Below are 14,803 nucleotides of genomic sequence, written 5' to 3'. Positions count from 1 at the left end.
GTTGACTGAGGTAGAATATTAGGAATGTTTATTATATGCTCCACAAGAAGGGAAAAAAAGAACTGTGATAAAGAAATGCTTAAAGAACTTTGTTTCTACTGTCAATTTCATATTAACTTGCTTATGTCAGTTTAGGTACACAATGTATTTAACATACCTCATGTGACTGCTTCCCACTGTAGGACATTTTCTTAACTGCCACCACCTCATTGGTGTGAGCATTTGTGGCCTGTGTTAAGAGAGTAGGGGAAAAAGTTAAAAAGAATGAACGATGTTTCAAATAACTTAAATATTTGACTTGACTTTTATAACATTTCACCCTTCATTCTCACAGTCTAAAGATGCTGCAACTTGTGATAGGCTAGACAGACATTTCCACCCCACTTCAAGGTACAACTTCTCTTTATCCGTTTCCATATACATTCAAAGGCTATAATGTAAAAAAGGGATTAAGGTTTAACAAAACATATCCAATCAAAGAAGTCATATTTCCAAAATATCCATACTGGCTTCACCATGTAGAATGTCACCAATGGAGAATCAGTTAAATAAATATGAAAGTCATGTAATGAAATAAACATTAAGAGAATGAGGTAATCAATATGTACATACGGTAATAGTAAAAAATATCATGACAAAAAAACCCTGTACAATATGATCTTCTTTTTGCAAAACAGTAATATTGAGTATATGTGTAGAAAAAATTATGAAAGAATTTATATCAGAATATATATCAGTGGTAATCCCTGGATTATCTGATATATTATTATGTCTGAAAGAACTTTCCATGATGATGTAAATGTTCTATATCTACATCATATATAGTAGCATGTCAAATGTGGCTAGTGTGACGAAGGAAGTGGATTTTAAATTTAATTTTAATTAACTTAAAATTTAAATAGTGGCTAATGTATTAAACAGTGCAGCAAAGGATAAGATTAATCTTAAGAGGGACTTTCACTTTCAAAGGTACTTATATTTTACGGTAAGAATGTATCACATAAATACATACACACATTTATGTGTATGTGTGTGTATTCATCTATAAAGGTTGCCTTGTCTCATAATTATCTCTATGTATCTTCTCCATACTCAAAATATAACAGTTCATTGAAAGCACACCTGAAAATCATAAATACCTCAGGTAATAATCTTTTCCTCCAAATTTACTTAAGAAATTTAACACTATTTCTAAAAATTTTCAGAAAAATAAATATAAGACATTAAACATTATCTAATCTTAGCCTTCTTTAATAACAGGGCTCTGCACCAGTGTCATACCCCTGATGTAAGTAAGCTACTTCAGTTCTATGATATTACTATTGTGGACCAATAAATCAATAGCAGTGCTCCTGAAGTAAAACTGGAATTTACTCTCTGGTAAAATAAGGTCACCAATTTTAAGAGAAAAATGTCTAATCAGTTTCTAAAATACAATTAAAGAAGCTCCTCAGATAGAGCAATGTCTTCTTTCTAATTAAAAAAAACCTTAATTCCAACAATAAACAATAATGTTGATGTAAAAAGAATTCAACCCCAGAGTCTTAATTAATGCCAAAATGCAGAGAAAATGGACACATACTAAAAAAATTTTTTGTACAAGCACTAAGGTAAAAGTACCTACTACAAAAGCAAGGTATCCACTAGTTTCAGTTTTCAAATCGGCAGGACTCTGTAAAGGCACTTTTTAGGTATTTTATTCATTTAGAAGGTACAGACTGATTTTTGTTAAAAACAAAGATCTCTCACATTTTGCTGGCTTTTAAAATGTAACACTAAGGGACTTCCCTGGTCGTGCAGTGGTTAAGAATCCGCCTGCCAATGTAGGGGACAAAGGTTCGGTCCCTGGTCCAGGAAGATCTCACATACCTCGGAGCAACTAAGACCGTGAGCCACAACTACTGAGCTCACATGGCACAACTATGGAAGCCCACGTGCCCAGAGCCCATGCTCCGCAACTAGAGAAGCCACTGCAATGAGGAGTGTGCGCACTGCCACAAAGAGTAGCCCCTGCTCGCCACAACTAGAGAAAGCCTGAGCACAGCAACGAAGACCCAATGCAGCCCAAAAATAAATAAATAAATAAATAAATAAATAAAATAAAAATGTAACACTAAGACTGTGCTTAGATGGCAAGAGAGAAAAGTTGATGTAAATTCAGTAATACAATGAAGGTTAGAGTGACTGTGTCTGTAAAGAGGATATTTTGGGTATGAATCTATGTACTGCATAGCTTAAGGAGCCTGGGAAAGGTTTAGAAAATGCTCAAACAATGATGAATTTTAACTTTTAATTTTTTTTTTTTTTTTTTTGCGGTACGCGGGGCTCTCACTGTTGCGGCCTCTCCCGCTGTGGAGCACAGGCTCCGGACGCGCAGGCTCAGTGGCCATGGCTCACGGGCCCAGCTGCTCCGCGGCATGTGGGATCTTCCCGGACTGGGGCACGAACCCGTGTCCCCTGCATCGGCAGGCGGACTCTCAACCACTGCGCCACCAGGGAAGCCCTTAATGGGGTTTTTAAAAAACCAATCTGTACCCTTTATAGAAAGAAAAAAAAAAGGCCCACACAAATGGAATCTGATAGTATTATCTAATTGCTTATTAAGGTTATTTATAATCAAGGGTTATTTGGAACAAGAGACATGAAAAAAGAATCACCCTAAAATAAAAATGTATTTCTTTACATTTATAGAGTTACCACTTAGAACCTGATAAGTGTACTTGCTTATAGAAGAGACTTGAAATTTGAAAACATTTCCATTTATATATAGATGTGAAATTTTTAATCTATTTTATACTAGTTAAAATTCAGAACTGAAACAGAAACTTAAAAAAAATCAGTATTTTAGTATAGAGAAAGGAAACTATCAATGGGGTTTCAGCTTTCCAATGCATCATACTGTATTATGAACAATTACAACTTCTAAACATTTCAAGTTTTATTCTTGAAACTTACATTCATACTTAACACTTCCAATAGTCTCAGAGGTCTCAGTAACCTTAAGCAAGATCACTGATTAACCATGTTCTTGGATTGGAAGAATCAACATTGAGAAAATGCCTATACTACCCAAAGCAATCTACAGATTCAATGCAATCCCTATCAAACTACCAATGGCATTTTTCACTGAACTAGAACAAAAAATTTCATAATTTGTATGGAAACACAGAAGACCCCGAATAGCCAAAGCAATCTTGAGAAAGAAAAACGGAGCTGGTGGAATCAGGCTCCCTGACTTCAGACTATACTACAAAGCTACGGTCATCAAGATAGTATGGTACTGGCACAAAAACAGAAATACAGATCAATAGAACAGGATAGAAAGCCCGGAGATAGGGCTTCCCTGGTGGCGCAGTGGTTGAGAGTCCACCTGCCGATGCAGGGGACACGGGTTCGTGCCTCGGTATTGGAGCATCCCACATGCCGCGGAGCGGCTGGGCCCATGAGCCCATGGCTGTTGAGCCTGCACGTCCGGAGCCTGTGCTCCACAACGGGAGAGGCCACAACAGTGAGAGGCCCACATACCGCAAAAAAAAAGAAAGCTGAGAGATAAACCCACGCACATATGGATGGTCACCTTATCTTTGATAAAGGAGGCAAGAATATACAATGGAGAAAAGACAGTCTCTTCAATAAGTGGTGCTGGGAAAACTGGATAGGGACATGTAAAAGTATCAGATTAGATCACTCCCTAACACCATACACAAAAATAAACTCAAAATGGATTAAAGACCTAAATGTAAGGCCAGACACTATCAAACTCTTAGAGGAAAACATAGGCAGAACACTCTATGACATAAATCACAGCAGGGTACTTTTTGACCCACCTCCTAGAGAAATGGAAATAAAACCAAAAATAAACAAATGGGACCTAATGAAACTCAAAAGCTTTTGCACAGCAAAGGAAACCATAAACAAGATGAAAAGACGGGAGAAAATATTTGCAAATGAAGCAACTGACAAAGGATTAATCTCCAAAATTTACAAGCAGCTCATGCAGCTCAATATCAAAAAAACAAACAACCCAATCCAAAAATGGGCAGAAGACCTAAATAGACATTTCTCCAAAGAAGATATACAGATTGCCAACAAACACATGAAAGAATGCTCAACATCATCGATCATTAGAGAAATGCAAATCAAAAGTACAATGAGATATCATCTCACACCAGTCAGAATGGCCATCAGCAAAAAATCTACAAACAGTAAATGCTGGAGAGGGTGTGGAGAAAAGGGAACCCTCCTGCACTGTTGGTGGGAATGTAAATTGATACAGCCACTATGGAGAACAGTATGGAGGTTCCTTAAAAAACTAAAAATAGAACTACCATACGACCCAGCAATCCCACTACTGGGTGTATACCTTGAGAAAACCATAATTCAAAAAGAGTCATGTACCACAATGTTCATTGCAGCTCTATTTACAGTAGCCAGGACATGGAAGCAACCTAAGTGTCCATCGAAAGATGAATGGATAAAGAAGATGTGGCACATATATACAATGGAATATCACTCAGCCATAAAAAGAAACAAAATTGAGTTATTTGTAGTGAGGTGGATGGACATGGAGTCTCTCATACAGAGTGAAGTAAGTCAGAAAGAGAAAAACAAATATTGTATGCTAACACATATATATGGAATCTAAAAAAAAAACAGGTCATGAAGAACCTAGGGGCAGGACAGGAATAAAGACACAGACCTACTAGAGAATGGACTTGAGGACATGGGGAGGGGGAAGGGTAAGCTGGGACAAAGTGAGAGAGTGGCAAGGACATATATACACTACCAAATGTAAAAAAACCAATAGCTAGTGGGAAGCAGCCACATAGCACAGGGAGATCAGCTCAGTGCTTTGTGACCACCTAGAGGGATGGGATAGGGAGGGTGGGAGGGAGGGAGACGCAAGAGGGAAGAGATATGGGGATATATGTATATGTATAGCTGATTCACTTTGTTATAAAGCAGAAACTAACACACCATTGTAAAGCAATTATACTCCAATAAAGACGTTAAAAAATACATAAATAAATAAATGGGAAAAAAAAAGTAAAATAAAGCACAGGGAGCCCAGCTCTGTGCTCTGTGACGACCTAGATGGGTGGGATGGGGGTGGTGGAGGTGGGAGGGAGGTCCAAGAGGGAGGGCATATAGGTATACATATAGCTGATTCACTTCATTGTACAGCAGAAACTAACACAACATTGTAAAGCAATTATACTCCAATAAAAAAAAATCACTGATTCAAAATATATTTATTGAGAACTTACTACATATGTGTTTCTGATATTTTTGTAACCACTTTCAGCTACATTTAGATTATTGTCAACTCTTTACTAGTTTATGGAGAAATATAAAAGTTAAACATAAGCTTTTCCTTTTGCCCTATTTATTAAGCCTCAACTAAAACTAAAAGGTATTTATACCCAGAAAAACAAAACTAAATTATTTGTTTTAGGTGGATTATGGATGATATGCTGAGTTCAACAAGGCAACACTAGAACCCTAGAAACTTTATAGTTGTCTTTTAAGTGAATACAAAAATGAACATGCTCAGCCCTTTTTATCTTCCTTTAATAGAGTTTCTTACTATTTCATTTTTACTCATGCTAATTTCTGAATTACTTATGTAAATCCAAATACACAGAGATATTTCATCAATAGTTTCAATTTTCTCTGAATATAATATATATTCTCAACTGATTGATTCTACAAGAGCCGTGCCAGCATACAATTCACTTTTAACATATTTCCTGGCATCGTTCTGCGTAAAAGCTGTAAACTACAAAAAGTCTAACAGAATTATAGTGTTGAGGTATAAAAATGTTGGTTGCTAGACTCTGGTCTTTACAGCTTGCTAATATGATTCTGACTCATGAAAAGTACTAATTAGTAGTTCCAAATTCTCTGAATTCTTCCTAATTCAAATACTTACCAGGTACTCAAAATTTGTCAGGTACTGGGCTAAATGCTAGGGATAGAATTGTAAGTATGCCTAGTGCCTATCTCTCTTCTAGTAGTATAGACAGCAAAAATGAAATCATAATTAATATAAAATTGTAACTGTGATATGTGTTACAAAGAAGGGTATGTGTTACTTTGGGAACCAAAAAATGGGGGATGTGATTCGGCAGGTCAGGCAAGGCTTCCCTGAATAAATGAGCCCTCAGCTGAGAGACAAAGGATAAAGTGGAGTTAAGAAGATGAAGATGGCAGGGGAAAACATTCCAGAGAGCAGAGTTTATGCAAAGATCCTATGATGGATGATTAAAAGAAAACTTTTCTATAATAACTAGAGCAATGAGAATAAGAGGGAATACAGTTCAGGTACAGAGGGATCACCTCCTGAAGGACCTTATAGGCCGTCTACAGTAGGGAAGTTGAACTTAGCCTGAGAACAGAGGAGGAGACCCCCTGAAGGCCTCACAGAGAAAAGGTGATGTGATCATATTTACGTGTTTCCGCTCTCCACCAACCCTCAAGCTCACTGTGGTGAGGACAAAAGACTGGAGACAGACCAGAATGGATGCACAGAAATCGGTTTGGAGGTTATTGCAGTTGTCCAAGTAAGAGATGGTAGTCCTCTTGGTTATAATGGTATGAGTGAGAAGAGGAAGAGTCTGTCAACAGGAGGAGCAACATGGGTCATATTACTGTGGCCCGTGAGAAAATCCATTTTTAAGGTGCTACCTATGTGACCATTGTAGATAAAAGGTTAAGGCTTTTTAAAGTTTTATAGTAAAGTATCAGTTAATTCCCCTTTAAGCTGTTTTTTAAGTGCCTTACGGGTTTATAAGGGCCTGTACTCTACACTTTTGTATACAGGCAATATATAGTTAATGATTACATTTCAGTATCAAAGCCACCCAGGTATTTCTGTGATTTCTCTAGTCTATCATTATCAACAAATAACACATATTCACATGATGCTAGTCAGAATAGCTCGCAATTTAAAACTTAAGAATTGTTTATTTCTGGATTTTTCCATTTAATATTGTTGGACTGAGGTTGACCGCAGATAACTAAAACCGTGGAAAGTGAAACTGTGGATAAGTGGGAACTACCATACTCTAGCTAAACAGACAGGACTTAGTTCCAAAAGCACTGGGTCTTCTACAGCAATGTAGGTCTCATTTTGTCCTTAGCACAAAAGGCATGTTAGTAAGTTTCGAAGCATACTTGGTTTATTGTATTTATTCTAAAAGAGAACTTTGAGAGTGGTCTGGCTGCTTTTTAAAATAGAAGAGTCAAACAGAGATTGCAACCACTCTCTGACTCTGGCCAAGAGAGATTCTGAGATGATGAATTAGTTATACAGTAATAGAAGGAAAGTAATAAAAGATGATTGACTGAAGAAAGTATCTCTAAGCAAAATAAACAGGTCACAACCAAATATATACAGAATGTTTCTATTGTTAAAAAGTTCAAAACTGGCAAAACCAAATTATATTATTAGGGGTAGAGAAGTAAGTGGGTACATATAAAGAAATATAAGGAAGTCATCATCATAAAATTCAGCATAGTGGATTCTTCTAACAAAAAAGGGGCTTCTGGGGTGCTGGCAATATTCTATTTCTTGGTCTGGCTGGTGGTTATAAAGGGATTTACATTTTAATTGTTCTTTAAATTATATATTAAACTATATGTGTGAATGTATTATACACACTTCTGTATATATGATATATTTGTAATTAAAAAAATCCTTTTAAAAAAATGTGTCTCAGTGAATGAGAAAGATAGGACTTTGGGCCGTAAATGCTACTCTAAGCCCAAAGACTAATATGAGGGTATTAACTAGAAAATTAGCACCCACTTCAGCAATGGAAGGTCACTTGATGATAAAATGTACTTGAGTGGGAGCCAAGTATTAGATGGAGGTGAGGGAGGAGAAGTGGTGGTAGTGCTGAGTATAGACATGAAGGGACGAAAGAGCATTCTGAGAAAACTCAGGCTGAAGATTTGTCTAGAAACAAAAGGATGAGTTCAAGATGCAATTAATAAAATCTCATTTGGAAGGACAACTAAAGATAAGCCCTATCCAGATGGAAGGACATAAAGGACCACTTAAAAAGAAAAGTCAAATACTGTTTGATTAAGAAAAATTATTTGCTAACAGGTTTGGAGGAGACATAGGTAATATTACTTAAATATTACTTGCTTTAATGCACTAGTACTCTTAAGGAAGTATGTGTTAATTTGATGATGCAAACTTCTAAGGTTATTGAAATAAAGAACTATATTTTATGCAATGAATTTCAGGTGAATGATTTATGTTAACATTTCAGTCATTTCTCACTCTTCTCATCAGAAGATAATCACAGTCTTGGAATTCAAACTGACTCAGTGGGGTTAAGCCTTGTATCCCTTAACCTGAGATACTGACTTAACACAATTGTTACTAAAAATCTGTCAGTCTGTCTGCGTAGATGTCCACTTGTCCTTCCATCCATCCATCCAGCATTTACTGAGTTCCTACTATTCAGACATTATACTAGCTATTGGCGATATACCAATGAACAAGTAGATATAATTCCTGTCCTTATGGAGCTTATTATTTAGTGAGAGAGACATACATGAATCAAAAAATCTCACACATAATTATTCAATTATAACTGTGACAAATGCAACAAAGTACAAGCATAGGGTGTTATGAGACCATAAAGAAAGTCTTAATTTAGTGCTGGAGGGTTGAACTGGAATGGCTATCTCATGGATTTAACACTTAAACTGATACCTGTAGGGTAAACAAGAGTTAGACAGGAATGGGGAAAAAATGTATAGGTTTCTAGGCAGGAGGAATAGCATATATAAAGGCCCTGAGGCAGAAAAGAGCTTGGCATGTAAGGGAAATGAACAGGGTTCAAACTCAAGCTTATAACTTTTTTGCACTACTTTGACAGCAGAGTCATTTGATATGGATACCATTGACTTGAATGATGCCTAGAATTCTAGGACTGGCTCTTCAGCAATGACTATTTGCCTCTACTGTAGACATTTAATTTGTAGAATACAAATCATTTAATTTGTAGAATAAACATTAAAACCAAGTGCATTTTACAAGTAATAGTTAGAATGTACAGAATTTAAACTTTCATAATTTGATCTAAACAATTTTTAATTACTTACAAAATAAACTGCTCCAAAACTTCCATGTCCAATTTCATGTAAACCAATAAAAAGTTCTTCAGGATCATCTTTGTAGAACAGATCAGCAATCTCTGGGTCCCTTGGCACCCCTTTCCGCATGATGACCAGTATGTGCAAGCACTTTGCTTTTGATATCCCAGTCAGCTTTCTCTCTCATTGACAAATATTTTTTTGGGGGGGGGTAAAATTTCAGTACCTGTAGAAAAATAAGGTTTGACGTTAACTTATTATACATTTTGTTTGGTGGCAATTACAGATTCATATTATCCATAAAAAGCATCTTGGTCTTAGAAATTCATAATAAAAAGACAAGTAATCCAAAAGAAAAATGGGCAAAGGATCTGAATAGATATTACTCCAAAGATATAGAAATGTCCACTCACACATGAAAAGATGCTCCACACCATTAGTCTTTAGACAAATAAAATTAAACACACATGAGATACTATTTTCATACCCACTAGGATGGCTATTATCAAAAAGTCAAATAATAAGTATTGGTAAGGATGTGGGGAAATTTGGATCCTCCAACACTGCTGGTGGAAATGTAAAATGGTACAGCCATTTTGGGAAACAGATTGGGAGTTCATCAAAAACTTAAACACAGAGTTACAAGTTGACCCAGAAATTCCCACTCCTCGGTATATACCCAAGAGAAATAAAAACACATGTCCACACAAAAACTTGGATATTGGTAGCCGCATTATTCAGCAACAATCCAAATGTTCATTTGGTGAATGAATAAACAAAATATGGTATATCCATACCATGGAATATTATTCAGGGATAAAAAGGAATGAACTACTGATACACATCACAACACAGGTGAATCATTACACTAAGTGAAGAAAGCCAGTCACAAAAGACTACATACTGTATGATTCCATTTATATAATACATCCAGCATAAGTAAAGTTATAGAGACTAGCAGGTGAAGGAGAGTTGGGGGTGATAGCTAAAGGGTATGGGCTTTCTTTTTAGTGTGGTGAAATGTCCTAGAATTCATTGTGGTGATGGTTGTACATTTGTTCATATACTAAAAACTCTTTAGTTGTACTCTTTAAATGGGTGAATTGTATGGTATGAAAATTATATCTGAAACACAAACCAAAACTACAATGAGATATCACCTCAAGCCAGTCAAAATGGCTATCATCAAAAAATCCACAAACAATAAATGCTGGAGAAGGTGTGGAGAGAAGGGAACCCTCCTACACCATTGGTGGGAATGTAAATTGGTACAGCCACTACAGAGAACAGTATGGAGGTTCCTTAAAAAACTAAAAATAGAGCTACCATATGATCCTGTAATCCCACTCCTGGGCATATATCCAGAGAAAAACATGGTCCAAATGGATACATGCACCCCAATGTTCACTGCAGCACTGTTTACAACAGCCAAGGCATGGAAGCAACTTAAATGTCCATTGACAAAGGAATGGATAAAGAAGATGTGGCACATATATACAATGGAATATTACTCAGCCATTAAAGAGAATGAAATAATGCCATTTGCAGCAACATGGATGGACCTAGAGATTGTCATACTGAGTGAAGTAAGTCAGAGAAAGAGAAAGTGGAATCTAAAAACAAATGATACAAATAAACTGACTTACAAAACACAAACAGACTCACGAGAGACTTAGAGAATGAACTTATGGTTACCAGGGGGGAATGGTTGGGGGAAAGGACAGTTAGGGAGTTTGGGACTGACATGTACACACTGCTATACTTAAAACGGATAACAAGCAAGGACCTACTGTATAGCACAGGGAACTCTGCTCAATATTATGTAACAACCTAAAAGGGAAAAGGATTTGAAAAAGAATAGAAACAAGTATGTGTATAACTGAATCACTTTGCTGTACACCTGAAACTATCACAGAATTGTTAATCAACTATACTCCAATATAAAATTAAAAGTTAAAAAAAAATAAAACGGAGAGGGGTAATAACCATGAATTTTGTCTAGCTAATTGAAAACAAATGGGAATTAAAGATAAGAAAATTAAAATATCAACAACAGATTTCTGAGGAGAAGAAAGAAAAAGAACAGGTAAATTATCAGTTACGCAGGGGGAAAAAACCTCAAAAGAAGAAATTTCCAAAAGGGGACTAAAGAAACATAAAGGTGATTATTCTGAATTGATCCACCCATTAATGGGTTAATCAAACAGTCTACAAGACTGCAAGATGAAGTATATAGTCTTCCTGACCAATAGTTACATAGACACTTTCTCTAGTTAATGACAACTGCAACAGGCAACTGGAAAATGTCACTTAGCCAGCATGCCCGGCTGGATCTTCCTTTACTTTCACGGTGAAAGCTTTGTCTATGTAGAAACTACATATTTTATCCCAGATACCTGACTGACAATAGAGGTAAGACATGCAATGTGCTTTGGAGTATGTAGCTTCCTAACTAATTTTCCTTTTTCTTTTTCTTTTTTTTTGGTTGGTACTATGTAGGTTTGGAGAGAATAGTTTGGTGAGAAAAACATTGGTGTTAAAATATATTATGATTCAGTTGCTATCTTTTTTATGAAAAAATAATTCTGCTTTTGAAGTATATTCCTTTAGGTGTGATCTGTTGTACCTATAGCATCATTAGTGGTATTTAAAAGTTTCCACACCTGACAGTTTACTTAGACAAATGCAAAGAACAATGAGCACTGATTTCTAAGGAGCTAATAGTCATTTAAATCACAAATTAGCTTAATTTTAGTTTACAATAATCTAAATTTGGAAAATTTTTATTTATTTGTATATTACAAGGACATTTCTTGGCATAAATATGCTTATTTTCAGAAGCTTATAAGGATGCAATAGACACGATTCTGTTTAATATACATAACTGTGGATAGATTTAACATTGATTAAGCGCTATCTTTTAGAATTTGGATTTTTGTGGGGTTTTTTGTTTTTTTGTTTTTTTTGCGGTACGCGGGCCTCTCACTGTTGTGGCCTCTCCCGTTGCGGAGCACAGGCTCTGGATGCGCAGGCCCAGTGGCCATGGCTCACGGGCCCAGCCGCTCCGCGGCATGTGGGATCTTCCCGGACCGGGGCATGAACCCGTGTCCCCTGCATCAGCAGGCGGACTCTCAACCACCGCGCCACCAGGGAAGCCCCTGGATTTTTGTTTTCACTCTCCCTCTCAAGATAACTTTGAGATAGATATGTGTGAGAAATACACAGTGGATGGCAAAACAGAATGCTAGGATGTGAAGGGAAAGTTGATAAAAGTATAATTGATTCAGATATTTTTGTTGAACAAGTAAAACCAAAGATTTTTTCCCCCCAACATCACAAATTAATTGCATTTCTTTTTGATTTCCTTGGAGACACATGTAGAATAAAATGTAATTTAAAAAAAAACAAGAAAAATTATATCTCAATAAATCTGTTTCAAAAGCAGCTTGGTCTGATTAATATTGAAATAGTAACAGCTAACATTTATTAAGCACTACTATGTGTCAGGCAAGACTAAATTCCTTTATAAGCCAAGGAAAATCACAATAATTCTTTTAAACCATACTAAGAAATTTGGAGTTTATCTTGAGGGTAATGGGTAGGCATTAAAGGTTTTAAACAGGAAAAAGGATTCCCCCACAACACTGCATCTGTAATCATGAGTAGTCATCCTGCCAAGCCATGAATGCCAATAATCAAGCATAAAGTCAGTATATCAATACTATTGAAAAAGTAACTTAAATTTAGTTACTTGTTAGGCAACAAAGTACATAAAGTTCAAAAAGTGCTATTGCCTTCACTGCTTAGAGAATAGAAAAGAGAAACAATGGATTAAATCAAAGACATGCCTTTTGAGACCATGCCAAAAAAAAAAAAAAAAGCAAATTACAAAATTTCTGTTAGGAAAAACATAAAGATCTATGAACCATATTTATGAGAACTAAAATCTTTTCAGTCACCAAGATGTATTTTAAACTTGAATATTTTAGCTTCAATGTGATTAAAGCTAAGTACTATGGATAACCATTTGGAGGACACACACAGACTACTAAGTCATACTATAGACTAAAGTGATTTTTCGAAAGAAATAAATATTAAAATGATATTTAAAATAAAATAATATTAAAATAATAAAAAAATGAGATCATAAAAACTTCTAAAATAATTTGCAGATGAGTATTTAGTTATTTAGCAAGATATCAGAGGCAAAAACCATAAACTAAAATCAGTAAGCTTGATAATACACAACTTATTTATCTTAAAAAATATAATGAATGGATTTCTGCTTCCAGCCAAAATGGAGTAACAGGACTGGATTTATTATCTACCACCAGAAACAACTAAAACACTGGAAAAACATGAAATTATGGTATTTTAACACAATGGATATCAGGCAGAGAAGGACAGTGATCCCAGATAGAGGGACAACAAACAAGGAGAGCTAAAACTGTCCCAATTTAATGTCCTGGGAGAGTTTCCAGGCCATGGCACAGACAGTAGGGGGTGGGGAAACCCAATTAGAGCCTGGGGCACTCCAGAGATGAGGGTCCAGCGTGACCAAAATGGCTAGAGTTCTCAGGGCACAGTACTAAATAGAAGAGAACAGCACAGAAAGAAGATATGGAGATGAGCAGAGAGTTCCCATCAAGTCTTCAGCTGACTACTGATCTATACATGCAAGTGAGAAAACTACGCCAGGCCAGGCAGGGTGGAAGAAAAACCTATATGAAAGAATTAAAGAAAACAGTACCTAGGGCTCATGAAGAGCTGTAAATAGTGCCTGTTACCACTAGCCTGAATAGGAAATCTCATAATTCATGGGGAATTGTTTAGAGTACTCACAAGAGTCTAAGTAGCAGAAAATTACCATAGACTAAGTGCTGTTCTGGATGCCTAACAAAATTTAAAAGCAAGATCTTTATGGATTAAATTATTCCAAGTAGCTTAACTGCGTCCCAGAACAAAGCTCACAAATATTTAAAAGAATTAAAAAAAAATCTAATATCCAAAAAGGTAAAATTCACAATGTCTAAAAAAAAAAAAAACACTCACCAAGCATCCCAAGAAACAGGAAAATATGACACATGATGATGAGAAAAATCAATTGAAACCAATCCAGGACTGATATAAGATGATAGTTGCTAGATTAGCAGACAAGAGCATTAAAACATTATAACTATATTCCATATATTTAAAAAGTTAGGAAATATTGAGGAAATATCAAACACATAGAGATAGTCAAGATATAAAGAGACACAAACTGAACCTCTAGAGGTGAAAGCTACAATGTCTGAGATGAAAAATACACTGCATGGGATGAATAGCAGATGAGATTTCTGAAAAAAAGGTTTATGAACTTGAAGATATGACAGTAGAAACTATCCAATATGAAACATACAGAGAAAAAACAAAAAACAAAATAATAAACAACCAAAAAAAAGAGCATCAGTGAGCTGTGGAACAATTTCAAATGGACTAGTATACATCTAATTGGAGTCCCTGAAGAGAAGAGAGAGATGTTGAGGCAGAGAAAATATCTGAAGAAATAATAGTGAAAAAACTACAATTCTGATAAAAATTATAAACCACACATCCAAGAAGGTCAATGGGGCTCAAGAACAAGAATGAGAATAAGAAAAATGGGGAAAATTACACCAAACATATCATAATAATTTGCTCAAAACGTGAT

General features: G+C 35.8%; 1 protein-coding gene across 2 annotated transcripts in view; it reads right to left on the bottom strand.

Moving 5' to 3' along the window:
* TAOK3 (TAO kinase 3) overlaps window positions 1-14,803 on the bottom strand; it is a 189,672-nt gene that overhangs the window by 73,621 nt on the left and 101,248 nt on the right. For both annotated transcript variants that reach the window (XM_081253404.1, XM_081253403.1), the window contains 2 exons: window positions 9,124-9,340; window positions 158-229 (listed from right to left, as the gene is read on the bottom strand). In XM_081253404.1, the coding sequence (XP_081109530.1) occupies window positions 158-229; window positions 9,124-9,243 (192 nt within the window). In that variant the 5' untranslated portion in view covers window positions 9,244-9,340. The remainder of the gene's footprint in view (window positions 1-157; window positions 230-9,123; window positions 9,341-14,803) is intronic.

Source organism: Mesoplodon bidens, assembly GCF_964165515.1.
Source record: "Mesoplodon bidens genome assembly, chromosome: 13".
Lineage (NCBI taxonomy): Eukaryota > Metazoa > Chordata > Mammalia > Artiodactyla > Ziphiidae > Mesoplodon > Mesoplodon bidens.
The sequence above is the reverse complement of the archived record's forward strand: the minus strand, read 5'-3'. Positions and strand labels throughout refer to the sequence as shown.